Source organism: Bufo bufo, chromosome 2 (genome assembly GCF_905171765.1).
Source record: "Bufo bufo chromosome 2, aBufBuf1.1, whole genome shotgun sequence".
Classification (NCBI taxonomy): domain Eukaryota; kingdom Metazoa; phylum Chordata; class Amphibia; order Anura; family Bufonidae; genus Bufo; species Bufo bufo.
The window spans coordinates 595,238,830-595,265,218 of NC_053390.1; the positions used below are offsets into that span (position 1 = coordinate 595,238,830).

At 42.2% G+C, this 26,389-nt stretch overlaps 1 protein-coding gene across 2 annotated transcripts in view; it reads left to right on the forward strand.

The window, feature by feature from the left end:
- Positions 1-26,389, forward strand: part of LOC120989895 (bifunctional heparan sulfate N-deacetylase/N-sulfotransferase 4-like) — a 781,923-nt gene that overhangs the window by 721,435 nt on the left and 34,099 nt on the right. For both annotated transcript variants that reach the window (XR_005776339.1, XM_040418282.1), the window contains exons 8-9: positions 8,453-8,549; positions 15,734-15,857. Coding sequence is in view for 1 of the 2 variants with exons in the window: in XM_040418282.1 (XP_040274216.1) it covers positions 8,453-8,549; positions 15,734-15,857 (221 nt within the window). In the remaining variant the exon portion in view is untranslated. The remainder of the gene's footprint in view (positions 1-8,452; positions 8,550-15,733; positions 15,858-26,389) is intronic.

Genomic DNA, 26,389 nt, shown 5'->3' on the forward strand with positions numbered 1-26,389 from the left:
ATAGGATGCTATCTTAAGGTCATCCATCAGGGATACGAGGAAGTATAGCGTCCGCGGTGAGTGTGCTATGGAGGAAAATCCCTAGCTCTATGTGGAAGAGATTAGCATCTAATATTAAGGAAAGATCCAACCTTTGATGTGCAGCCCATACCATATTCATCCATCTGAGGTCTTCAGGTGACGTTGTAACAATAAAAACGTGGTAACTAAGGTAACAAGAGAAAAACAAAAGACATAAGCAATGAATTTGCATATACATTACTCAGTAAGTGGGGGGGAAATGGGTATACCCTTGAGATAGCAGAGCTTTATCAAAGATATCTTGAATAGGTATCAGAAATAAGGAGCGAACCTATGGAGCACATCCCATTCTGATACTACCGACCGTACAATATGGGGCTTCATGAGACTAGGGGTCTAAGATTGAAGAAGAGAGGCCATGTCAGCCTAATATGGAGGTTTTGGATAACTAACTTCAAAAGCACCTTGCAGCTTGGTCTGAGTGATGGGGGGAAAGCAGATAGGGGGAAAGGGGGGAGGGAAGGGGAAGAGAGGGAAAGGGGAAGAGGGGAAGGGTAAAAAGGAGAAGGGGGGAGGGGGGGGGGACAGGGGGTGTAAGAAAAGGGAAAAAATGGAATAGCAGGATGGAGGGGAGCTGATAAGGTAAACATTTAAAGCTAACACATATTGACAGTATACTTATAGAGGGTCGATATGGATCATTTCTTTATCTTTTCCCTGGAAGAATAACTGGGTTAGCAGGTAACAGACATAATAGATTCGAATTGAATCAGAAGGAGTCTGTGGAGAGACGCCTAGGCGTAATTGAATTGGTCTTTTTCCTTTGTCGCTGAGCTTTGGGGGTCCTCCTGGGTTCAAAAGGCTGCGGCTTGGGAATATCCGGCAAGGAGGCGACATCTTGGATCAAGTCCCAGTTTTCTATCTCCATGTTGTGGATTTCCAGATGCTGAAACAGTTGTTCCAGGTCATCGTGGGTTCTGATTGTGATCCTTCTCCCATCGTATAGGAAGGAGATGCCAAAAGGGAAAGTCCATCTGTAGGTAATTTTCTTTTGGATGAGCCATTCTGTTAAGGGTTTCAAGACCTTACGTTTTTTCAGGGGATCGGTGCCAGGTCCTGGTATATATGGATGCGGTAATCCCTGAACAGGACCTCCGATTTTTTCCTGGCGCCTTCTAATATGGCTTCTTTATCCTGAAAATTTAAAAACCGGCAGATTATGTCTCTGGGCGGTTCTGCTGGTTTAGGTTTTGGGCGAAGGGCCCTGTGAGCCCTTTCAATGATTGGGCTAGGATAATCGGGGCCTAGGATCTGCTCACATAAGGCCATCATAGCCTCTGGGATTTCTGAGGGGATAATAGATTCGGGCAGGCCTCGGAACCTCAGGTTGTTCCTCCTGCCCCGATTCTCTTGGTCTTCTAAAGCAGCATAGACACTGTTCAGGTGGTTTTGGACCATTTGTAAACTGTTAGAAGCAGCCGCCTGGAAATCTAGTGCAGCGTTGTGAGCGGATTCCAAATCCTCTACTCTGCCTCCAATATGTTTAATGTCCTGCCGCATGGAGGAAACTTCACTTACTAGTGGTTCCAGGGCTTTCATAAGGACTGACTTCAAGTATTTCCTGGAGATTGGAAGGTTTTGACGACCTCCGACCTCCTCTGAATCGCTGTCTCTTCCCTCTGAGTTCTGATACTCGTCTTCAGGGGCAGCCGCGGGCGCCATTTTGCTTTCTTTGGCGACATGTATTGCTGCCGCTTTTTAAATAAATTTGTCCATGTCCCCCGAGGTAACAGGTTGTTTCTGGTGTTGCTGGGTATCTCCCTGTCTCGGGTTGCCGATTTTCACCATGATCTGGTCGGTATAGCGAGCGTAGGCTTCGATAAAGCAGAGCTAGTTAGACGGAGCTCAGGCACGCACAACCATCTTCCTCTGGCGCAAGCTCCGCCCCCCTCCAAGTTGTACTTTCTAATCCCTCCACCGTTGTTCCCCACGGTGTTTTGTTTACAGCAAAACTGACCCATGCCCTTCATTCTCTGGGTCAGTACGATTACAAAGATACCCCATATGTATAGGTTTTTTATGTGTAAATAGTGAAAAAATGTATTTAAACTAAGAGAAGCAATGAAAAAATGGCAAATCAGCCATTTTGACCCTTTTTTCTGTTATGCCCCTTTTTTTTAGATTATAATATTATGGGCGTTTTCGGTCACGGTGATACCCAGGATGTTTATATTTATTGTTATTTAGTTTTTTTTTTTTTATTATTATTATATGGAAAGGGGGGTGATTTAAACTTTTATATTTTTTTATTTTTTATATATTTTTTTACTTTTTTATTTTTTTATCATCATTTTAAGGCTCATAAATGACCTTATAAATGATGATTTTTAATTTTTAATATTGACCTATAAGGGATTAAAAAAATGCATTTTGCTCATTTCTTATGTTGGCCTTCCATCTGGTAGCCAAAATAAGAATTGCAGCATTAATGCTCTGAATTTCTTCATAGAGACATGTACGGAAGTCCCGATTCGCCGCACGGGGCTTCCGGATTTTTGCGCATTCAGGTGCCATGATCTCACTTGATCATGGCATCTAAAGCATTTAATTACCGCGATCGGCATTATGGCCGGTTGCCGGTCATGACGCCCACTGCACACGTGAGCGTGTGTCATGCTTGGACAGCGCTACTGGCGCCGTACATAGCGAAAGGGTTAAAGGGGTATTTCAGGATTTTAACATTGATGACCTATTCTCGGGATAGGCAATCAATATCAGATCAGTGGGGGTTCAACACCTCATATCCCTGTCGATTAGCCTGGTGCCAGAAGTCAGCACCGGAACTTATCTCCATCCACTGTGAAGTAACTCTAGTACTGCTCCCATTCAAAACAGCTCATCGGGGTGTTGGGCCTCCTCTGATCTGATATTGATGGCATATCCTGAGGATAAGCCATCAATACTAAAATCCTGGAATACCCTTTTTAACAATATTACAGGTTACAATTACTAGATTTCTGGAGAAGAGTCATTGATCCAGAAATTTAAACCGATTGCCAGATTTGGGGATGGGACAGAATTTGAGGACAATTGGCTTCTACATGACATTTTTTTTTGCATTCCTCTAGATCAACTTTGCAGAATAACATACTGAAGTGGATGGATGTCAGCCTTGCAAACTGTTACTTTGTCACTTATTGACGTATATTCCATGCAGATTTTTGCCGTGTTTTCCAAGTCAGTTGTGGGCAGAAATAGATGTCAAAATGTGTCAAAAATGACACCTTTAAAATGGAAAAACATTCTGAAAATATGCAATTAAATGTGTGGATTTTTTATCCTGATTTCTCTTGAAATGAGCATTTAATTTTCAGCCTTTAAAAAGGCATTGTGTGAACATACCCTAAAGTTTTATTCCTTTTTCTTAAAGGATAGCTGTCACATTTAGACCATAATTTCAATTTTCATATATGTAGTTACTAATAATATGCAGAATCAGTTACTATTAGACTGACTTACCCAATATTTAATAAGATTTAGCCCTTAGCAACCAGTCTGCATAAAACTGCAATTTCACTATTCAGTTAAGATGGCCGCCACTGCCCTCACCCGGAGGCTAATCCCGCCTGCCCTCACTAGCCAGTAACAATAGCCCCCCAAAAGTGCCAGTAACCAGAGCCCTCCCCCCTAAAGGGTTAATCTCCTGCAGCACAAAGGGGTCCTCTTACCACATGTTGCTTTCATTTATGCACTGAGCAGATGGCAGATCTCCCTTCCCTGGTCTGCGCTGCTTCCACTCTGCATTCTCCAGCTCTGCTGAGTGAGGGAGCGTCTGCCAAGCGCAGGGACAGGGAGAAGTGCACACAGCCCAGGCACTGTTATCAGCTGCTGGGGAGGACCTGGCTTTAATAATTTATTTACAGTCCCTGGATGTCAGTAATGTGACCTTGCACGCAGCCTGCTTCTGCGTCCTTCAACAGATAGACGGACCATGCCTAGCAACCCTATTTTAAGCACAGGTAAAAGTAGGCAGTACAGGGAACAAAAATGTGGAATTAAGGGGTAATTGAATACACAGTGAAAATTTGAAATAGGGCCACCAAGGTGATATTAATCACCACAATCCAATACTCCCAAAAAAATATATATATGACAGTTATACTTTAAATGCTTTATTTAACACCCACATCTTCTAAAGGCATAATATTGCACGATTAAAGTGATGAATGATATATTCAGGTCTACTGATTGAAAGCTCACATTGTAATATACCGATTATGATTCTAGGAAGTCCTTTATTATAACACAGGCTTCTACAAGACAGATAAGAGGTTGCAATTGATTAAAGGAAGTCCAATTGAAATCTATTGATTTTATTTAGCTGTGCATTACAGCAATTACCAGGCATGCCTGTAATCAGATAAATGAAATACTGTAATTTCAATGTTATATTTATTATTAATGCCATCCACGATACAGAATGATCCCTGAGGTTCTGGATAATGGGCCAGTTTTATTCAATTATATGTCTTTCATGTTAGCTGTATGTGGAACTTTGCAATCTCTGCTGGAGCGTATGTATAGCAGGGAGCACAATTTTTGTCTGAGCTTTGTCCCTAGGCTGTAGGTAAATCAGTTTCAATATGATATCGGTATGATAAACACTATTAGTGCTCTGGTTGATCACACCCATAGGTATCAAGAGACTTTGAAATCATAAATTCTAAGTATTAATGACACACGATCAATAGCACAATATTGCTATAAGTCGTAAAATTATATTAGAGCAATATATATATGGTGAGTTCCCAAGTCCTTTTTAAGCAGAACTATTGAATCTTTGTAAGGCTAGGGCTACACAGCATCTAAAGTCACAATAAAATGGAGGTTGCAGGTGTATTTGTGTATTCTCTATGGGGAAAATACTACTAAGGGCACTTGAGAATCTTTCTCAGTGGAGAATAATTGAAATCACATTGGGACTGGGGTTTGAATACACTTTCAGTCCTCTTTGTATTGTAGCTCTAAACCAGGTCTATGATTTGTTAGCAAGGTGTTTGATTTCAATATCCTGTTGCAGTATATTAATAAAAGTGATTAATTTAATATCATTTTCTATATTTGAAATGAGTGTATAGCATACAAGTCTCACATAAAAACTCATACAGGAAAAGCTGGCAATTGCTTAATCAAATCATAGAAAACTATAAATCCCTGATCTCAGCATCTCTCCCTCAATCTTATGCTGCACTCAAATAAGGAAGCATAGGAGATATGCCAGAGCTGCTCTAGGGTATGATTACGTGGGGCTAGAACACTGCAGCATTTTACAGTACCAGAAAATTCAGTAACATTTAAAAAAAATCTTATCTACATACTGCAGAAAAAAATCTATAGCAAAATCCACAGTAAGTACCGTAAATCATGTGAATCATTCAAACTTAGAAGTGGATTTTGCTATCTCAATTTACGTTGCCAGGAGGACATAACCTCTACTTATCCATTGCTTAAGCAACTTTAGTTCTCGTTCACATAGCACTGTATACAGCCACTGTATAGTGTGCTGCATCTCATCATGTTTTGGGGCTATTCTCACCTGGAAATATAGCTAATAGATAATATCCCCATAAGCCTTACATCTGATATAGAATGCCAAAATTTGTGTGTCGGATGTTACACATAAAAAGAAAGAAAGTAGAGCATAATATGCAGACTACCACCATGCATGTGGTTATCCAGGGGTTTGATATTGATGGCCTTTACTCAAAATAGGTAATCAATATCAGATCAGCGGAGGTCCGACTTCCAGCACCCCCACCAATTAGTGGGGAGCACTGCAGTCTCTTGACCCCTTACCAAGTGCAGCGCCGTACATTTTCTTGCAGTATGTTTGGAGGGTATCTCCCTTTTTTCGATTGAGCACTCCCCGCCCATCTTTCCAGGGCTTCTGAGCAGAGTATAAATGTAGTTGGTTCCTACACTGCCCTGACCATTGTAGGCTTAGGTTAGGCCCAGGAGAGGCAGTTCTGTTAGTGTTAGGCACCAATCTGCAGAAGTCACCTTGATGCCGGTAGATGGTCCCGACACATGTTTGATCAAAAATGTGCGCAAATAGCTTCCATTTTCTACAAACCGGATTCCAAAAAAGTTGGGACACTAAACAAATTGTGAATAAAAACTGAATGCAATGATGTGGAGATGGCAAATGTCAATATTTTATTTGTAATACAACGTAGATGACAGATCAAACATTTAATCCGAGTAAATGTATCATTTTAAAGGAAAAATACGTTGATTCCAATTTTCACGATGTCAACAAATCCCCAAAAAGTTGGGACAAGTGGCAATAAGAGGCTGGAAAAAGTAAATTTGAGCATAACGAAGAGCTGGAAGACCAATTAACACTAATTAGGTCAATTGGCAACATGATTGGGTATAAAAAGAGCTTCTCAGAGTGGCAGTGTCTCTCAGAATCCAAGATGGGTAGAGGATCACCAATTCCCACAATGTTGCGCAGAAAGATAGTGGAGCAATATCAGAAAGGTGTTACCCAGCGAAAAATTGCAAAGACTTTGCATCTATCATCATCAACTGTGCATAACATCATCCGAAGATTCAGAGAATCTGGAACAATCTCTGTGCGTAAGGGTCAAGGCCGTAAAACTATACTGGATGCCCGTGATCTCCGGCCCTTAAACGACACTGCACCACAAACAGGAATGCTACTGTAAAGGAAATCACAGAATGGGCTCAGGAATACTTCCAGAAACCATTGTCAGTGAACACAATCCACCGTGCCATCCGCCGTTGCCAGCTGAAACTCTACAGTGCAAAGAAGAAGCCATTTCTAAGCAAGATCCACAAGCTCAGGCGTTTTCACTGGGCCATTTAAAATGGAGTGTGGCAAAATGGAAGACTGTTCTGTGGTCAGACGAGTCACGATTCGAAGTTCTTTTTGGAAATCTGGGACGCCATTTCATCCGGACCAAAGAGGACAAGGACAACCCAAGTTGTTATCAACGCTCAGTTCAGAAGCCTGCATCTCTGATGGTATGGGGTTGCATGAGAGTGTGTGGCATGGGCAGCTTGCATGTCTGGAAAGGCACCATCAATGCAGAAAAATATATTCAGGTTCTAGAACAACATATGCTCCCATCCAGACGTCATCTCTTTCAGGGAAGACCCTGCATTTTTCAACAAGATAATGCCAGACCACATTCTGCATCAATCACAACATCATGGCTGCGTAGGAGAAGGATCCGGGTACTGAAATGGCCAGTCTGCAGTCCAGATCTTTCACCTATAGAGAACATTTGGCGCATCATAAAGAGGAAGGTGCAACAAAGAAGGCCCAAGACGATTGAACAGTTAGAGGCCTGTATTAGAAAAGAATGGGAGAGCATTCCTATTTCTAAACTTGAGAAACTGGTCTCCTCTGTCCCCAGACGTCTGTTGAGTGTTGTAAGAAGAAGGGGAGATGCCACACAGTGGTGAAAATGGCCTTGTCCCAACTTTTTGGGGATTTGTTGACACCATGAAATTCTGATTCAACATATTTTTCCCTTAAAATGGTACATTTTCTCAGTTTAAACTTTTGTTCCATGATTTATGTTCTATTCTGAATAAAATATTAGAAGTTGGCACCTCCACATCATTGCATTCAGTTTTTATTCACGATTTGTATAGTGTCCCAACTTTTTTGGAATCCGGTTTGTATGTATAGTAGGTATTGTGATTTAGAGAGAGCCACCATATCCATTTTTTATTCATTTTCATAGTAGGTATTGTACCACTTTAATCCAGAATAATCCCTAATCCTCAGTTCTATTGTTTGCATGTGTAATGGTGTGTTGCCATACGTTTTCATTTGCTATCCTGAGAATAGGTCATCAATATCAAAATCCCAGATAACCCCTTTAAGTAGTATCCCATAGAACAGCAATGGCGAACATCTTAGAGACCGAGTGCCCAGACTGCAACCCAAAACCCACTTATTTATCGCAAAATGCCAACACAGCGATTTAACCTGAATACTAAGGTCCAATATAGTATATCTTCAATGTACGTTATCATTTAGCCATAATTGCCTGCCGACATACAATGTGCTGCCTGTGCTGTTCATAGAGCTTCATGCGCTGATGAAGGGCAGGAAAAGTCTAAGGCATATTGGTACACCATAGACTTTTTCCAGGGTGCCCACAGAGAGGGCTCTGAGTGCCGCCTCTGGCACCCGTGCCATAGGTTTGCCACCACTGCCATAGAAGATTACATGCATTTGTTTACAGCTCCGTGGGTTGTATGGAGCAGTAACAAGAGGATGTGTCTAAGGCAGTCTTTTTTTTTTTCTAATCCAGACCTAAAGTTTTCCAGACCTAATGTCCTTGAAATTAACTAAACGATAAAGTATACTAAAGAATACTTCTTCCTACAGAATCCATGTGATGACAGGAGGCACAGAGACATCTGGTCTAGAGACAAAACTTGTGACCGTCTACCAAAATTCCTTGTGATAGGACCTCAAAAGACAGGTGAGTTATGTTGAAAGTAAATCATTTTACTTACAGTAATTTATGAGAGCCCAGGACCTGGAACCTAGTGTTCTTGAAATAGATACAGTGCTTTACCAAAAATTCTTATTTAAAATTGTCTAGCTATCTGTCTGTAGTGTAAAGCATAATTGGGTTATGCAGCAAGATAATGCATTAAATCATAAAAGCAAATCTAGGAGAAGCAAAAGTAACATTTCTCTTGGTCTGGTCAAAGTTCTGACATGCTTTTGGAGTACTTGAAACTAGTAAATAATGAATGGAAATATTATATTATGCCTAACATTACAGGGAGTGCAGAATTATTAGGCAAGTTGTATTTTTGAGGATTAATTTTATTATTGAACAACAACCATGTTCTCAATGAACCCAAAAAACTCATTAATATCAAAGCTGAATATTTTTGGAAGTAGTTTTTAGTTTGTTTTTAGTTTTAGCTATTTTAGCGGGATATCTGTGTGTGCAGGTGACTATTACTGTGCATAATTATTAGGCAACTTAACAAAAAACAAATATATACCCATTTCAATTATTTATTTTTACCAGTGAAACCAATATAACATCTCAACATTCACAAATATACATTTCTGACATTCAAAAACAAAACAAAAACAAATCAGTGACCAATATAGCCACCTTTCTTTGCAAGGACACTCAAAAGCCTGCCATCCATGGATTCTGTCAGTGTTTTGATCTGTTCACCATCAACATTGCGTGCAGCAGCAACCACAGCCTCCCAGACACTGTTCAGAGAGATGTACTGTTTTCCCTCCTTGTAAATCTCACATTTGATGATGGACCACAGGTTCTCAATGAGGTTCAGATCAGGTGAACAAGGAGGCCATGTCATTAGATTTTCTTCTTTTATACCCTTTCTTGCCAGCCACGCTGTGGAGTACTTGGACGCGTGTGATGGAGCATTGTCCTGCATGAAAATCATGTTTTTCTTGAAGGATGCAGACTTCTTCCTGTACCACTGCTTGAAGAAGGTGTCTTCCAGAAACTGGCAGTAGGACTGGGAGTTGAGCTTGACTCCATCCTCAACCCGAAAAGGCCCCACAAGCTCATCTTTGATGATACCAGCCCAAACCAGTACTCCACCTCCACCTTGCTGGCGTCTGAGTCGGACTGGAGCTCTCTGCCCTTTACCAATCCAGCCACGGGCCCATCCATCTGGCCCATCAAGACTCACTCTCATTTCATCAGTCCATAAAACCTTAGACAAATCAGTCTTGAGATATTTCTTGGCCCAGTCTTGACGTTTCAGCTTGTGTGTCTTGTTCATTGGTGGTCGTCTTTCAGCCTTTCTTACCTTGGCCATGTCTCTGAGTATTGCACACCTTGTGCTTTTGGGCACTCCAGTGATGTTGCAGCTCTGAAATATGGCCAAACTGGTGGCAAGTGGCATCTTGGTGGCAAGTTGCAGTTCATGGGCAGTTATTTTGCGCCTTGGTTTTTCCACACGCTTCTTGCGACCCTGTTGACTATTTTGAATGAAACGCTTGATTGTTCGATGATCACGCTTCAGAAGCTTTGCAATTTTAAGAGTGCTGCATCCCTCTGCAAGATATCTCACTATTTTTGACTTTTCTGAGCCTGTCAAGTCCTTCTTTTGACCCATTTTGCCAAAGGAAAGGAAGTTGCCTACTAATTATGCACACCTAATATAGGGTGTTGATGTCATTAGACCACACCCCTTCTCATTACAGAGATGCACATCACCTAATATGCTTAATTGGTAGTAGGCTTTCGAGCCTATACAGCTTGGAGTAAGACAACATGCATAAAGAGGATGATGTGGTCAAAATACTCATTTGCCTAATAATTCTGCACGCAGTGTATGTAAAAAAAGAGATCAAGTTATAAAAAGCCAAATTATTTTCTAATACTGTATGTGAACAGTCTCAGACACCCCTGAGAAGATCATATTGTGAAATTTTCAGTCGTCAATTTCCAGAAGAGGACACTTTATAGAGATAGCACCTCTCCGAAGAGATAGGGAGGCTTGAACGTATATTCACACAACTATCTTATTAATCCGAATGAGGCTTGTACAAATCCATGTGCCTACCACCAAAGCAACTCCATTCAGATGAATGACAATTATTTTTATTCACCAAAATTTCTGTGACACATCTAAATTGTGTGAATTCATGCTTTAGAGATCTACAAAACCCTTTAATTCTAGAAATCAAAGCTAGTCAGAGGTCACAGATGATAATTTTGACTGGATTTTACCTTTAAGAGAGATGAGGGGAGAACTTATTTTATAAGTTTATGCTTTTAGGTAGATACGGTAGTTTAGTTTTGAAAATTATTTGGTAAAAATTCTTTACTATTCCTTAAACATGTACCTGAATTATACACAGAACAAGCATAGCTTACATATGCCTTTATTCAGTGGCATATGTAGAGAAGCAAGGACCCTATAGCAAGCATCAAACCAGGCCCCCACACAGGACAGAAGGGGTCTGCCTGAACCCTTTTCAATGACCCTCGAGCCATTTCTTCCACTGCCTCATTTGCTAAGTTGTTACTTTAGATGGTAGAGTCCTGACCAAATTTTCACCTCCAGTAGAAGAGGAGATGATCCCAACTGGGCCCCCTCTTGCACTGGGCCCCTTAGCAGTCGCATGGTCTGCCGCTTAGGTAGTTACACCCCTTCCTTTATTCCATGTAAAACTGATTAGAATAGGAAGCTGAAAAATACCATAGCTTCAACTGCCTAAACTCAATAGACCAATCTGTCAGGTCTCAAAACATTTGGTAATTAAGTGAAATTGTAACAATGAGAATTATTTTAAGCTTAACATATTGTTAGATTGCCAACAAGAAACTTACTCACTGAACTGGGATGGCGTAAAAATAAATATTACCATAGTTCATAGGGACAAACAGGTCTCACTGGTTATATTCTGTGGGTGATACTGTTTATGCAGCAAGAATGTAGCCAAGATCATAAGTCTTTTTTTTAAAGTCATAAGTGTCTCATTTTTATGCCAACTCTTCACTTTTATGAAAGGGGGTGTGATAAGGGCAGGAAAGGGGTGTGGCCAACAGCCGAGAGAAATCTATCTTCATTTACGCCAGTTTTTGGTGCAAATGAAGCCAGAAATCTACAGCAGCTCTGAGCTGTCGTAGATTACTGTTTAGGCACACAGACTGCCAGAAGATGTGCCTCCAATAGTGCAGGGTATAAATCTCCCCCTAAGTACTTTACAGATATATAGTTGTGCAGAGACAGATGGGTAACCTGAAGTACCTGGCCCCAATGTAAAATTTGTAACAGTGCCCCTTACTTATCATGGGCCTTGTACAGATTGCTCCTTCCTTAGCTTTCTTCTTGCCTTGAGAAATCCTGAGATGAGTGGCACTAGATGATATGGCCTAAATGCAACTGCTACTGTTGTACCCTTTCATGCTATGCCCATGTGCAAGAAAAATATAAACTCCCCATGAATAAAAAGTAACTCACATGAGCTCATGAATATTTCTGTTGTACCAAACAAAAAGCAGGGTATGCCATGTTTGCGGGACCATATAGGGACTGTAGGTGGGTGATAAGTACAAAATGAGCACAAAGATTGTATTGTCACTACCCTACTTTCATCAGATCTGTTTTGCTAGCCAGGAACCGATAACTATGTGGGTTATACATGCCAATATAGATAGTGCGTACAGTACAGCGATAAGTAAGAAGAACTACTTTAGCTGAACCTCTGTACACTGCGTTGGCGTCATGTAGTATTTAAAAGAAAACTCTGACATCTGAATCTTGTTGTGAGGGTATTGTTCCAAAGAAAGGTTAAGAAATGCTGCCAATTGTAAATGTCAGGCCGGTGACACTGACCTTTTTGAAAGCTATGAAAGGTTCATTAAATTACCTTATTTCAGATTTTATTTCTGGTCTATTTATCATTATAAAAAAAGTGTAATTTTCTTTTTTATTTGATCTGATTGTGAACTATTCTTGGATATTATGAGCTGCATTGTTTTTCAGTCATGTACAAACAGACTACAAGCCAGAACTTTCTATACCCAAGGTTGCGTGCAGCCCAATAGGTATAAACCTGAGTAGATTCTTGACTGGTAGTTGTATGTAAGAACACTGTCACTGGGGCCAACTACCTAAAATATAACTTTTAATCAAAAATAGCTTAAAAATACAAATATGTGTCTCTCACGTGGGGACTAATAGACATACAAACAACACACACAGACAGAAAAAAAGCCAATTTAAAGGACCAGGTGGGGAAGGCTATGTGTGATGGTATGGCAGGGCCAGAATCACATGGGTCCCTAGGTATGTCCCTGTGGTGTCCCTGTGCTTATCTCAGCCCAGAGATGCACCCTGATGGTGGGAACACTCCGTCCCCGTACCTAACCTGCCTGTCCTTAAATTGCCCTTATCTCAAAGCGACCCATATGGATGTCTGGGTCCTGAAAATACTACTATACAAAAAATATATAACGTCCTATCTGAAGATCCAGGAAGATACCTGGGTCAATCAAGGGCAGAGTTACAATTTACACAGATGATATTAAATCAGTGCTCTAAGTCTCAGTCTCGACGCGTTTCCCCTCAAAGATAAGGTTCATCAGGAGACTAAAAAAGTTTCATCAAGAGACAAAAAAGTGTAAAGACAAACACGTCGCTGCCACAATTCAGCGACTGCATACCAGTGGTTTAACAATTCAGCGACTGCATCACAATGGTAGAAATAGATCCGTGATCACAGTCCATAAAAATGAAATTAAAAAACCAAAGTAACTGGAGCACCACCATGCGGCACTATACTGCTATTATTAAGGCATTAAACTATCCATGACCATGTGGAAACTACTGATAATAATGATGTACTTATCCATTCCTGTAGATCCTCAGCAGACAGTGGGCAGCAGCATGGGGTGCTCCAGGGGGCAAATAAGATAAGGGTCGCTTTGAGATAAGGGCAATTTAAGGACAGGCAGGTTAGGTACAGGGACGGAGTGTTCCCACCATCAGGGTGCATCTCTGGGCTGAGATAAGCACAGGGACACCACAGGGACATACCTAGGGACCCATGTAATTCTGGCCCTGCCATACCATCACACATAGCCTTCCCCACCTGGTCCTTTAAATTGGCTTTTTTTCTGTCTGTGTGTGTTGTTTGTATGTCTATTAGTCCCCACGTGAGGGACACATATTTGTATTTTTAAGCTATTTTTGATTAAAAGTTATATTTTAGGTAGTTGGCCCCAGTGACAGTGTTGCTTGCAGCCCAAACCTTTTATTTTCATACACTGCCCAAGTGAATGTGGATTGTTGGCGCGTGTGATTAGTCAGTTTCTTGAAATACTGTATGTTTCCGGTCTAATTCTCAAGAATCGGTTGCCAAAAGTTGTGTATGACACTCTGGGGTTTCCAAGAACTGCATTCAACCCCTTTCAAGCTCTTTAACACCAAGACAACATTCGTAATGTCAAAGTGACAGCAACATACATGGCAATGGGTAAACGGATGGTAGCCAGTGGTAGAAAACATAATAACACACTGTACTGTCGTATATTATTTTTTTTATAAAAAAAAAGTTATTCCTTTTCAGTGGAAGCCTCCTTCTGAGTCTTCTGACCTATAAAATAGTGAAGAAAACCAATAGATAAGGAGAGGCTAATGGTGTCTATCCTATACAAAACTAAATCAATGCTAAACTAAAGAAAAACCAAGAAAAGAGGTATAGAGAATTAAAACTTAACTTTTTCTAGTGATACAATAAAAATCATGCAACACCAAAAAGACATACAAATCACAGTTGTATAAGCAATTACCTACAAAGTAACAGATTGTGGCACACTACACAATGTCATCGGGCCCATAAAACATAATGAAGAGGAAAAAAAGGAACAATCTCACCAGTCCAGACATAGTGGATCCTTAAAGGGATGTAGATCATTCACGAATCCCAATGACAAAGTGGTGCCCTGGTGGGCTCACTTGGGTACGTAGTCTATATACAGCGGAGCGGTTTGGATGTTCTTCATTGCAAAACAGGCCAGCGGATGGGTAGCTCTTAATTTCTTGCATCAAGACGGCAACAGGAACAGCTAGTCCTATATCACCCTGCGGTAAGGGGAGGGACTAGGAATGCCCTACCTATCTTTACAGGGCACTCGCCCCAAAAGGGGCGACCCCGTCCAGATACCTGTCCCAAAACCCATGCAGAATCCCTAGTGCACCCTAAATAGAAGTTCCCGATGTGCAATGTTTTGTTGGAATAACTCATCAGGGGAAACGGACAATCTTAGAGTATGCTGAGTACATGATAAACTGAATACACAAAAATGCTGGGTAAACAAATATGCTGAGTACAAAAATATGATGAGTACAAAAATATGCTGAGTACACTGAATACACCAAATTGCTGGGTATCAAGTATGCTGAGTACATCAAACACAAATGAGGCCCAAAAATAGGGAAAAAGAAACAGAAAAAACTTAGGGGGATAAGTGGGAAATAATAACCCAGAATAATCCCATGGTTCAGTAGAGCGCTTAGTCATGCAGCCCCTACCCACTGGCAGGCACATTATTATCACTGGACACTTGTAGCTCCTGTTCGTTATAGGGCATTTCTTTTTGGGGATCCTTATTGTCCCATTTGGCTCTACTGAACCATGGGATTATTCTGGGTTATTACTTCCTACTTATCCCCCTAAGTTTTTTCACATCTAATTCCCCCCCCCCCCCATAATTAGATCATATGCCTAGCCAATTTCCTTGAGATATATATATATATATATATACAGTACAGACCAAAAGTTTGGACACACCTTCTCATTCAAAGAGTTTTCTTTATTTTCATGACTATGAAGGCATCAAAACTATGAATTAACAAGAGAATGCCAAGAGTGTGCAAAGCAGTAATCAAAGCAAAAGGTGGCTACTTTGAAGAACCTAGAATATGACATATTTTCAGTTGTTTCACACTTGTTTGTTATGTATATAATTCCACATGTGTTAATTCATAGTTTTGATGCCTTCAGTGTGAATCTACAATTTTCATAGTCATGAAAATAAAGAAAACTCTTTGAATGAGAAGGTGTGTCCAAACTTTTGGTCTGTACTGTATATATCTACACATTTGAGCTGTTTCATGTTTTCTAACATACATATTCTATATTTTTCAGGCACAACGGCACTTTATTTATTTCTCTTGATGCATCCTTATATCATAAGCAACTTTCCTACCCCAAAGACTTTTGAGGAAGTGCAATTCTTCAATGGAAACAACTATCACAAAGGAATTGACTGGTGAGATGAATAGATTTTGATGTACCTGCCAATACACCAGGGGCAGACATTTTGTTATTTTTTACTGATATTCTTTTATGGATTGAATAACTCTCTTAGTAAGGTCTACATTACACCACAGGGCACATGTCAGAATGTGTAGTCAACAGTAAAAAGGAATAGAATATGAAAGGGTAGATTCATAACATTAATATTGTCTCTTCCTCCCAATTCCTCTTAGATCAGTGGTTTTCATCCTGCGACTCTATAGCAGATTCCAAACTACAACTGTTAGCATGCTATATCTAGCAAGACATTAGTTGGAGACCACTTCTTTAGGCCTCATGCACACGACAGTATTTTTTTCACGGTCCGCAAAACGGGGTTCCGTTGTTCCGTGATCCGTTTCCGTTTTTGTTTCCGTGTGTCTTCCTTGATTTTTGGAGGATCCCCAGACATGAAAAGTGAAAAAAAAATCTAAGTCAAGTTTGCCTTGCAAATGATAGGAAAAAAATGGACACGGATCACGGAAGCGGATGACAATCTTGTGTGCCTCCGTGTTTTTTCACGGACCCATTGACTTGAATGGGTCCGCAAACCGTTGTCCGTGAAAAAAATAGGACAGGTCATATTTTTTTGACGGACTGGAAATACGGATCACGGACGCGGATGACAAACGGTGCATTTTCCGAGTTTTCAACGGACCCATTGAAAGTCAATGGGTCCGCAGAAAATCACGGAAAACGGAACAACGGACACGGAACACAACAACGGTCGTGTGCATGAGGCCTTAGACTGCAAATTTGATCAAAGATCTTCATTTTAGTTACTACTTCACAATCCTAGCCCCCTTGATAGGTTTGTAATACATTATTTTAAATCTGTTATACTGGTGGTCTGTACCCACCAGCCTCTACCTCAACTGGATGGGTATGGTCGCCAGATTGCTCACCTGTCCCCCAGCTCCAGTTCACCAGCATTCCGACATGCCTTTGATTCTTTCTGGCAGGCACAGTTGCCAAGGAGCACTGCTTTGTCTACTTCACGTAGGTGGAGGCCTGTTTCTTGTCTGCCTCTCTTTTCCTCTCTTCCCCAGCCTATGCCACCACAAGGTATTTAAAGAACCTTCCCCTATTGTAGAATGCCTGAGCAATAAGTTCTAGTTGTCTAGATTCTTGCACAGGTCTGCTACTTGTTTTGTTCACTCTCCCGTGTACAAACTTCTGTCTATTTCTGGATTTGTCCATTCACTGCCTGACCTGACCACTGCCTGATCACCATACTAACCCTAAGTGGCCTTCCCTGACCCTCGGATTGACTTTAGATTGCATAAATTTTGCCTTTCCTGACTTCTGCTTTTCCCTGACTAAAGTTTTGTCTAAACCTTCAGTGTTTTGTAGCAGTGTTTCTTGAGCTCACTGGGTCAAAAGTCTACTAACTATTCAAAGAGGTAGCAACCTGGTGGTTCCCTTAGAGCAGAATCCAGATCCCTGTCTATATAGTACCCTAGTACAGGGGGTATCTGGAAATGGTTTGTTCCTGTTACACAGTAGAAAACAAATCCAGCTCACCCAGCATGTCGAATCTCCTGTGCGTGGACCGAACCAGGTGAGTTCTTCAATCAGCAGCAGTAGAAAACATAGTCTAGCATTTCAGAGAGGAATATCAAAGCTCCGTCTTTATTGGTTGAATTCAAGATAACATATAATGGACCCCACAGCACACTTGCTCCTCCAAGTTTATACCTAAAAAGATGGTATTCCAGCGCCAATCCGGCCGCGATATGAGGAATAGAGGCATAGAGAGATATGACATCCATAGTCAGCCATGTGTAGGAATCCTGCCACTGTTTATGAAACATATATCTGAGGACATCTCCCGTATCCTGGATATATCCTGGCATTCTCCTAACCATGGGTTGCAATAGTGTATCCAGCCACTCACCTAGTCTTTCGGTGAGTGATCCTATGCCCAAAACTATGGGGCACAATGGGGGTTGATGTTTTTATGTACTTTCGGCAGGGCATGCATTATGGGTGGGACAGGTACCTCCACATTAAGAAAGTCAACATTTTCTCACTGATAAAACCTCTTTCCTTTCCTTTGTTTATTAAACAGGTATATTCGCTTTTGTAATTTTCTAATGGATTTACATCTAACCTTCTATACAGTTGCAAGAAAAAGTATGTGAACCCTTTGGAATGATATGAATTTCTGCACAAATTGGTCATAAAATGTGATCTGATCTTCATCTAAGTCACAACAATAGACAATCACAGTCTGCTTAAACTAATAACACACACATAATTAAATGTTACCATGTTTTTATTGAACACACCATGTAAACATTCACAGTGCAGGTGGAAAAAGTATGTGACCCCCTAGACTAATGACATTTCCAAGAGCTAATTGGAGTGAGGTGTTAGCCAACTGGAGTCCAATCAATGAGATGAGATTGGAGGTGTTGGTTACAGCTGCCCTGCCCTATAAACAACACACACCAGTTCTGTGTTTGCTATTCACAAGAAGCATTGCCTGATGTGAATGATGCCTCGCACAAAAGAGCTCTCAGAAGATCTACAATTAAGAATTGTTGACTTGCATAAAGCTGAAAAGGGTTATAAAAGTATCTCCAAAAGTCTTGCTGTTCATCAGTCCACGGTAAGACAAATTGTCTATAAATGGACAAAGTTCAGCACTGCTGCTACTCTCCCTAGGAGTGGCCGTCCTGTAAAGATGACTGCAAGAGCACAGCGCAGACTGCTCAATGAGGTGAAGAAGAATCCTAGAGTGTCAGCTAAAGACTTACAAAAGTCTCTAGCATATGCTAACATCCCTGTTAGCGAATCTACGATACGTAAAACACTAAACAAGAATGGATTTCATGGGAGGATACCACAGAGGAAGCCACTGCTGTCCAAAAAAAACATTGCTGCACGTTTACAGTTTGCACAAGAGCACCTGGATGTTCCACAGCAGTACTGGCAAAATATTCTGTGAATAGATGAAACCAAAGTTGAGTTGTTTGGAAGAAACACACAACACTATGTGTGGAGAAAGAGAGGCACAGCACACCCAACATCAAAACCTCATCCCAACTGTGAAGTATGGTGGTGGGGGCATCATGGTTTGGGGCTGCTTTGCTGCATCAGGGCCTGAACAGATTGCCATCATCGAAGGGAAAATGAATTCCCAAGTTTATCAAGACATTTTGCAGGAGAACTTAAGGCCATCTGTCCACCAGCTGAAGCTCAATAGAAGATGGGTGTTGCAACAGGGCAATGACCCAAAGCATAGAAGTAAATCAACAACAAAATGGCTTAAACAGAAGAAAATACGCCTTCTGGAGTGGCCCAGTCAGAGTCCTGACCTCAACCCGATTGAGATGCTGTGGCATGACCTCAAGAAAGCGATTTTCACCAGACATCCCAAGAATATTGCTGAACTGAAAGAGGAATGGTCAAGAATTACGAGTCCTGACCATTGTGCATGTCTGATCTGCAACTACAGGAAACATTTGGTTGAAGTTATTGCTGCCAAAGGAGGTTCAACCAGTTATTAAATCCAAGGGTTCACATACTTTTTCCACCTGCACTGTGAATGTTTATATGGTGTGTTCAATAAAAACATGGTAACATTCAATTATTTGTGTGTTATTAGTTTAAGCAGACTGTGATTGTTTATTGGTGTGACAGATCACATTTTATGGCCAATTTGTGCAGAAATCCATATTATTCCAAAGGGTTCACATACTTTTTCTTGCAACTGTATGTGGAGGTATCCGAAAGTAAACCCATCATTTGTTGATAATACATGTCCCGACCCATAATCACCACTGATCCCCCCCCCCCCCATCCACCATTTTTATTACCAGGTCATCTTTATTCTCTAGCTCCTTCAGAGCACTATATTGATCTCTAGTTAGGTTGTGAATTTATTTTTACATTTATTGGCATGTATCTCAGTGAGTTCTCTCTCTATATCACTTCCTGGAAAATATCCATACCCGGAGTACGTGATTTATGTGGGAAATATTTTGGGCTACTAGTTCTAAAATCCCTCTGACCCACCCTCTCCTCATACCCGTTATTTTCTAACTGCAGATTTGTGAGCCAGACCATGGACACCTGCTCTTGAAATGACTTGCGGCTATCAGTTTATCAGAATTTAGGCTTACATATTCTCAAATAGATGTTTTGTCCCTGTGTCTGAACTTTGTACCAGATGTCGATTTCAATCTTTTTTCCACCATATTAGATGTGAATACATTTGTCAGAAATTTTGCTCTTAAAAGACAGTTTTTGATCTGCCTCAGAGCTCTGAGGATTCGGAGACGTTCATGTTACAGTATGTAATGCTTATGTAAACCCAGCATGATCTGGTATGGTTGACCGAGAAAAGGTTAATCACCCTCTTCCTGCCCTCTTGTCTAGTGAGTAAGGAGGAATGATGCAATTTGATATGCTCATACTACTTTGGTTTCAGGATTCAGAGATTAACTGATCTCTGTGGAAAATATTGCTTTTGTTATAGTAATTAAGAAAGAAAGATCAACAGGAACTTAGAATCTGCATTGCCAAGCATAGACATCATCAAGCTAATCTGTGACTGCTATAAGACTTTGGGGCTTGTTAGGGATTACAGTTAAGACACCTATCACACTTAACCACATCCTGCACAAACATGTCTCTAAACACCTGTATCCTGCAGTGGACAAAACAGCTCTAATCACAATATTACAGTCAATAGCTAGGGATTTTATTGAAAGAGACTTTAGTAAGATAACATACTATTGTGCCATTGTTTGCCACTTTGCCAGCTATCATACCTCACAATCTGGGAAAAAGATTTGCATTGTGTACAGATTATTGCTGGATTTAATACAGCTCTTACTTTGCACTTCTGCTTCTGACATGGTTTCCTGACTCCTACCACACCATACGCTGGCCATTGCACTATTACAATTCATGCCTTGCATAGGGTTGAGCGAACCCGAACTGTAAAGTTCGGGTTCGTACCGAACTTTAGGATTTTGGGACCCCGGACCCGAACCCAAACATTTCAGTAAAAAGTTCGGGTTCGGTGTTCGGCGCTTTCTTGGCGCTTTTTGAAAGGCTGCACGGCTGTGATTGGCCAGAGCAGCATGTGACCCAGGCTCTATATAAGCTTGAGTCACGTAGCGCTGCACGTCACTCTGCTGTTACAAGTGTAGGGAGAGGATGCTGCTGGACTTGTGATTTCAGGGAGAGCATAGGAGAAAATCTAACTCAGCGATCTACAGACAAATAGTTGTGTGGGTGCAGGGCACTATCGTTTTACCCTGCCCTGAGCTCATTGACCAAAAAATACTAACTTTTAGAATTCTGTTAGTTAGGTGGGTGGCGGCGGCGGCCATTTTATGCATGCTCAGTGCACCAGCTCTGCATCTGAGCTTTTGGGACATTGCAAATAACCATTTTTTGGGAGCAAACTACAACATCTGTATTAGTCAGTGTGCAATTTAAGGTAGAAATACACACATCATTTTCTGGGATTTGAAAAACACACTTTTTTTTTCAAAAAACAGTATTTTCCAGATCTGCAAGTGTTAAATTCAAGTTTAATATCTACAGTTTTCATATTCTGTTAGCAAAAAAAGACTTTTTTGGCAATCTAAAACATCTGTATTAGTCAGTGTGCAATTTAAGGTAGAAATACACCCATCATTTTCTGGGGTTTTAAAAACACACTCTTTTGACAAAAAAAACACTATTTTTAGGCCTTGCAGCATCAGCACGTGTGAAATTACAGGCTTATATACTGCTGTCAAATTCAGTTTTTAAACAAACACTCATTTGGGCACAAAAAATTTAGTTGGCAGCCTTTGATGCAGATGTCATTGTGAGATGCACCCTTAATACATTTGGGTTACATTCAGAGATTTTAAATACCGCCATTTGGTGCACCAATATTGAATTCAGGCCTACACTGGGGTTTGAATTAGGCATTTGAAATACAGCCATTTGAAATACAATTATTTTGTGCAAAGATATATTTACTGTAGGCCTACACTGGTTCAGGGCGTGTGTGATTCCCCCCTATACATGCAGGGGTTTGAATTAGGCATTTGAAATACAGCCATTTGAAATACAGCCATTTTGTGCAAAGATATATTTACTGCAGGCCTACACTGGTTCAGGGCGTGTGTGATCCCCCCTATACATACAGGGGTTGGAATTTGGCATTTGAAATACAGCCATTTGAAATACAGCCATTTTGGGCAAAAATATATTTACTGCAGGCCTACACTGATTCAGGCCCTCTGAGATACCACCTCTACATACAGGGGTTTGAATTAGGCATTTGAAATACAGCCATTTCAAATACAGCCATTTTGTGCAAAGAAATCTTTAATTGAGGCCTAGTCTGGTTCAGGCCGTGTTAGATACACTCTTTACATACTGTCGTTCTTTTCTACTATTAATTAAACACCCATTTAGGGCAAGATCCTAAATTCAAAAAATATAAGGAGAGCGTCAAATAAGGGACGTTGTCCAGGTCGTGGTGCTGCTGGTGGAGCTCCTGTTGCAAGGAGAGGACGTGGTCGATCTGTGCCAGCTACACGCACAAGTGAAACCCCTTCCTCAGGTGCGAGTAGGCGACAAAACCTGCAGCGGTATTTGGTTGGGCCTAATGCTGCTCTGCGAATGGTGAGGCCTGAACAAGTTTTGGCGATAGTAGATTGGGTTGCTGACAGTGGATCCAGTTCCTTCACATTGTCTCCCACCCGGTCTCCTGCTGAAAGACCACAACTGGCACCTGCAGCCGATGTCCATCAGTCTTTCATCTCACCCTCTTGCAAATCAGCCAAGCAGTCTGAGCCCCAAGTCATGCAGCAGTCTCTTCTGCTTTTTGATGACTCTGTTAGCGGGGTTTCCCAGGGACATCCACCTAGCCCTGCCCCAGAAGTGGAAGAGATTGAGTGCACCGATGCCCAACCACTTATTTTTCAAGATGACTACATGGGAAGACCATCGCAGCACGTCTCGGATGATGACGAAACACAGGTGCCAACTGCTGGGGCTTTCGAAAGTGTGCAGACCGACAAGGAAGTCAGGGGTGAAGACTGGGTGGAAGATGATGTGGAGGACAATGAGGTCCTCGACCCCACATGGAATCAAGGTCATGCGAGTGACCGATGTAGTTCGGAGGAAGAGGCGGTGGTCGCACAGAGCCACCAGCACAGCAGAAGAGGGAGCAGGGTGCAAAAGCGGAGTGGCCGTCCCCTAGAAAGTAGGCCTGCTACTGCCCACCGCAGTAAGGGACCATGCACACCAAAGCCCGCTCCAAGGAGTTCCCTGGCGTGGCATTTCTTCAGACAATGTGCAGACAACAAGACACGAGTGGTTTGCACGCTGTGCAATCAGAGCCTGAAGCGGGGCATAAACGTTCTCAACCTGAGCACAACCTGCATGACCAGGCATTTAAGTGCAAAGCACGAGCTGCAGTGGAGTAGACACCTCAAAAACCAAGAAAGGTCTCTGGCTCCTCCTGCTTCCTCTTCTGCTGTAGTCGCGGCCTCTTCATCCACCTCTGGAGTGACAGTGCCACCTGGCACTCCACAAACAGGATCAACACCAACATCTGGGTCACCAAGCATCTCCACAATGTCCCACGCACGCGTTCAGCTCTCCATATCCCAAACGCTGGAGAGGAAGAGGAAGTACCCCCCTACCCACCCGCGATCCCTAGCCCTGAATGCCAGCATTTCTAAATTACTGGCATTTGAAACGCTGTCATTCCGTCTGGTGGAGACGGATAGTTTTAAAGGCCTTATGGCGGTGGCTGTCCCACAGTACATCGTGCCCAGCCGCCACTACTTTTCAAGGCGAGCCATCCCTTCCCTGCACAACTAAGTAGGGGACAAAATCAGGTGTGCACTGCGCAACGCCATCTGTGGCAAGGTGCACCTGACTACGGATAGGTGGACCAGTAAGCACGGTCAGGGCCGTTATATCTCCATTACAGCACACTGAGTAAATGCAGTGGCGGCTGGGCCTGAGGCGGATAGCAGTTTGGCACATGTCCTTCCACCACCGAGGATTGCAGGGCGCTTCAGTTTTCCTCCTGTTGCTTCCTCCTCCTACTCTGCTTCCTCATCCTCTACCAGCTCCTCATCCGGTCAGCGTAACACCTTCACCACCAACTTCATCACAGCCAGGGGTAAACGACAGCAGGCAGTTTTAAAACTTATCTGTTTGGGGGACAAACCCCACACCGCGCAGGAGCTGTAAACGGGCCTTGAACAACAGACCGATGAGTGATTTGTGCCAGTCAGCCTCAAGCCCGGCCTGGTGGTGTGCGATAATAGGGGAAATCTCTTAGCAGCTCTGGGACTAGCCGGTTTGACGCACATCCCTTGCCTGGTGCATGTGCTGAATTTGGTGGTGCAGAGATTCCTTAAAAATTACCCCGACATGTCAGAGCTGCAGCATAAAGTGCGGGCCGCCTGTGCGCGCTTTAGGTGTTCTCACCCTGCTGCTGCTCGCCTGTCAGCACTGCAGCGTAACTTCGACCTTCCCGCTCACCACCTCATATGCGACGTGCCCACAAGGTGGAACTTCACCTTGCACATGCTGGCCAGACTGTGCGAACAGCAGCAGGCGATAGTGGAATTTCAGCTGCAGCACGCACGGGTGAGTCACTCGGCAGAACAGCACCACTTCACCACCAATGACTGGGCCTCCATGCGAGACCTGTGTTCCTTGTTGCGCTGTTTTGAGTACTCCACCAACATGGCCAGTGCTGATAACGCTGTTCTCAGCGTTACTATCCCACTTCTATGCCTCCTTGAAAAAACGCTGCTGGCGATGATGGAAGAGGATGTGGCACAGGAGGAGGAGGAGGAAGAAGGATAATTTCGTAGGATTTCCGGCCATTCATTCCCAAGTGGCTCCGAGGGTGGGTTCCTGCACCCACAAACCCAAGGTACACAATTGTCCGGCCAGGGCACAGTTCTGGAGGATGAGGAGGAGGAGACGGAGGAGGAGGAACCATGTTCACAGCAGGGTGGCACCCAGACCAGCTCATGGCCATCACTCGTCCAGTTCAAGCAATGGTGCTTTATTTAATAGTTAGGCAACATACTGAAAGCTCGTTCATATCTAAGGTGGCTTTGAGATAGTTACACACTGAGAACCCAGTCCTCCACCCGTGAACTTTCACTCCCTTACAGTGAATATTCTCTTTTCCAGCTGGGAGATATTCAACCATTCTGCACTGATGCCTGAATGGTCAAACATCTAATTTCTTTTTACGTTTCGACCATTAAATCTTCATCAAGGTTTGATAAACACTTTATGGTCGAAAAGTTGCTGTGTATGCTGCCTAACTATTGAATAAAACACCATTGCTTGAACTGAACGAGTGCTGCAGACCCTTCTGCTATATATTGCTACATCTTATAGCCAGAGCCACTACCACTCCCATCCTCTGCTCTGGCTCCTCAAGTGCCTGCTCATATAGAGGGGGCACGAGCCTCTCCAGTGTGGCTGCGGTGTCTTGGTAGCTATAAATGTGGGCATAAAATTTGTACGTGTTGCTCTTATATGCGACCTGGCAAGGAAGTTTTTTCCTATGCCATGAATCAAAGTTTTTCCATCAAACAATACATCAACTGTAACACCACTCATGTGGTGTATTGTATCTCATGCACCCTCTGTTCCCTCCAGTACATTGGTTGCACCACGAATGGCCTTAAGGTTAGACTGTGCAGGCACATCTCTGACATTCCTCATTCACATGCCAGGAATGTGTCTGCAGTCAGCCTGCATTTCTCAGCGGTGCATGGTGGTGATACAGAGGGTTTAATTGTGCAAGGCTTGGAAAGGGTTACTCCACCATCCAGGGGTGGTAATTATAAAAAGAAGCTTTTGAACCGTGAGTCGTTCTGGATCTTCAAAATGGGATCCACTGTACCAAGTGGACTTAATTGGAAACACGACTTGATGTTACATTATTGAATTTTTGATCCATGAGCTGTGTGTGTTCTTTTGTTTTAATTCATCATGCCTTTTAGCATGTGTTGTTAATTTCATTTGAGGAGGAGCTTGTAGTTAGTGCGTCCACCTGTTTCTAGGTGGAGGCGCTATATATCCAACCTCCTCCTCAGTATGTATATGTCATGAGGAAGGATCGCTATTGTTCCTGATCCGAAACATGTAACTGGAGTGTAACTGGCTTTTACCCGCACTGAAAAATAAAGGTAACATTTTAATCGAGCTGGACCCCTTCTTTCTTTTTTGCTTATTTAGAGGTTAAAGGATGAAGACCAGGGTGCCACGTAGATTATGCCCGTAGGAGTATACCAAGTCAAATATGTTCAGTATTAAAAAAATACAATACCTTTGTAAAGGATACAGCTGAATCTATATCACTATATCAATTTCTACTAATCTGGTATTCACCATAAAAATCCCTACTGCCAAATTACCAAAAGAAATATGGTGGTCCAGTGTTTTGATAGGTGAAACCTGGCAGTGTAAAGTGGAATAAAATGGTACCTATGACCTAAT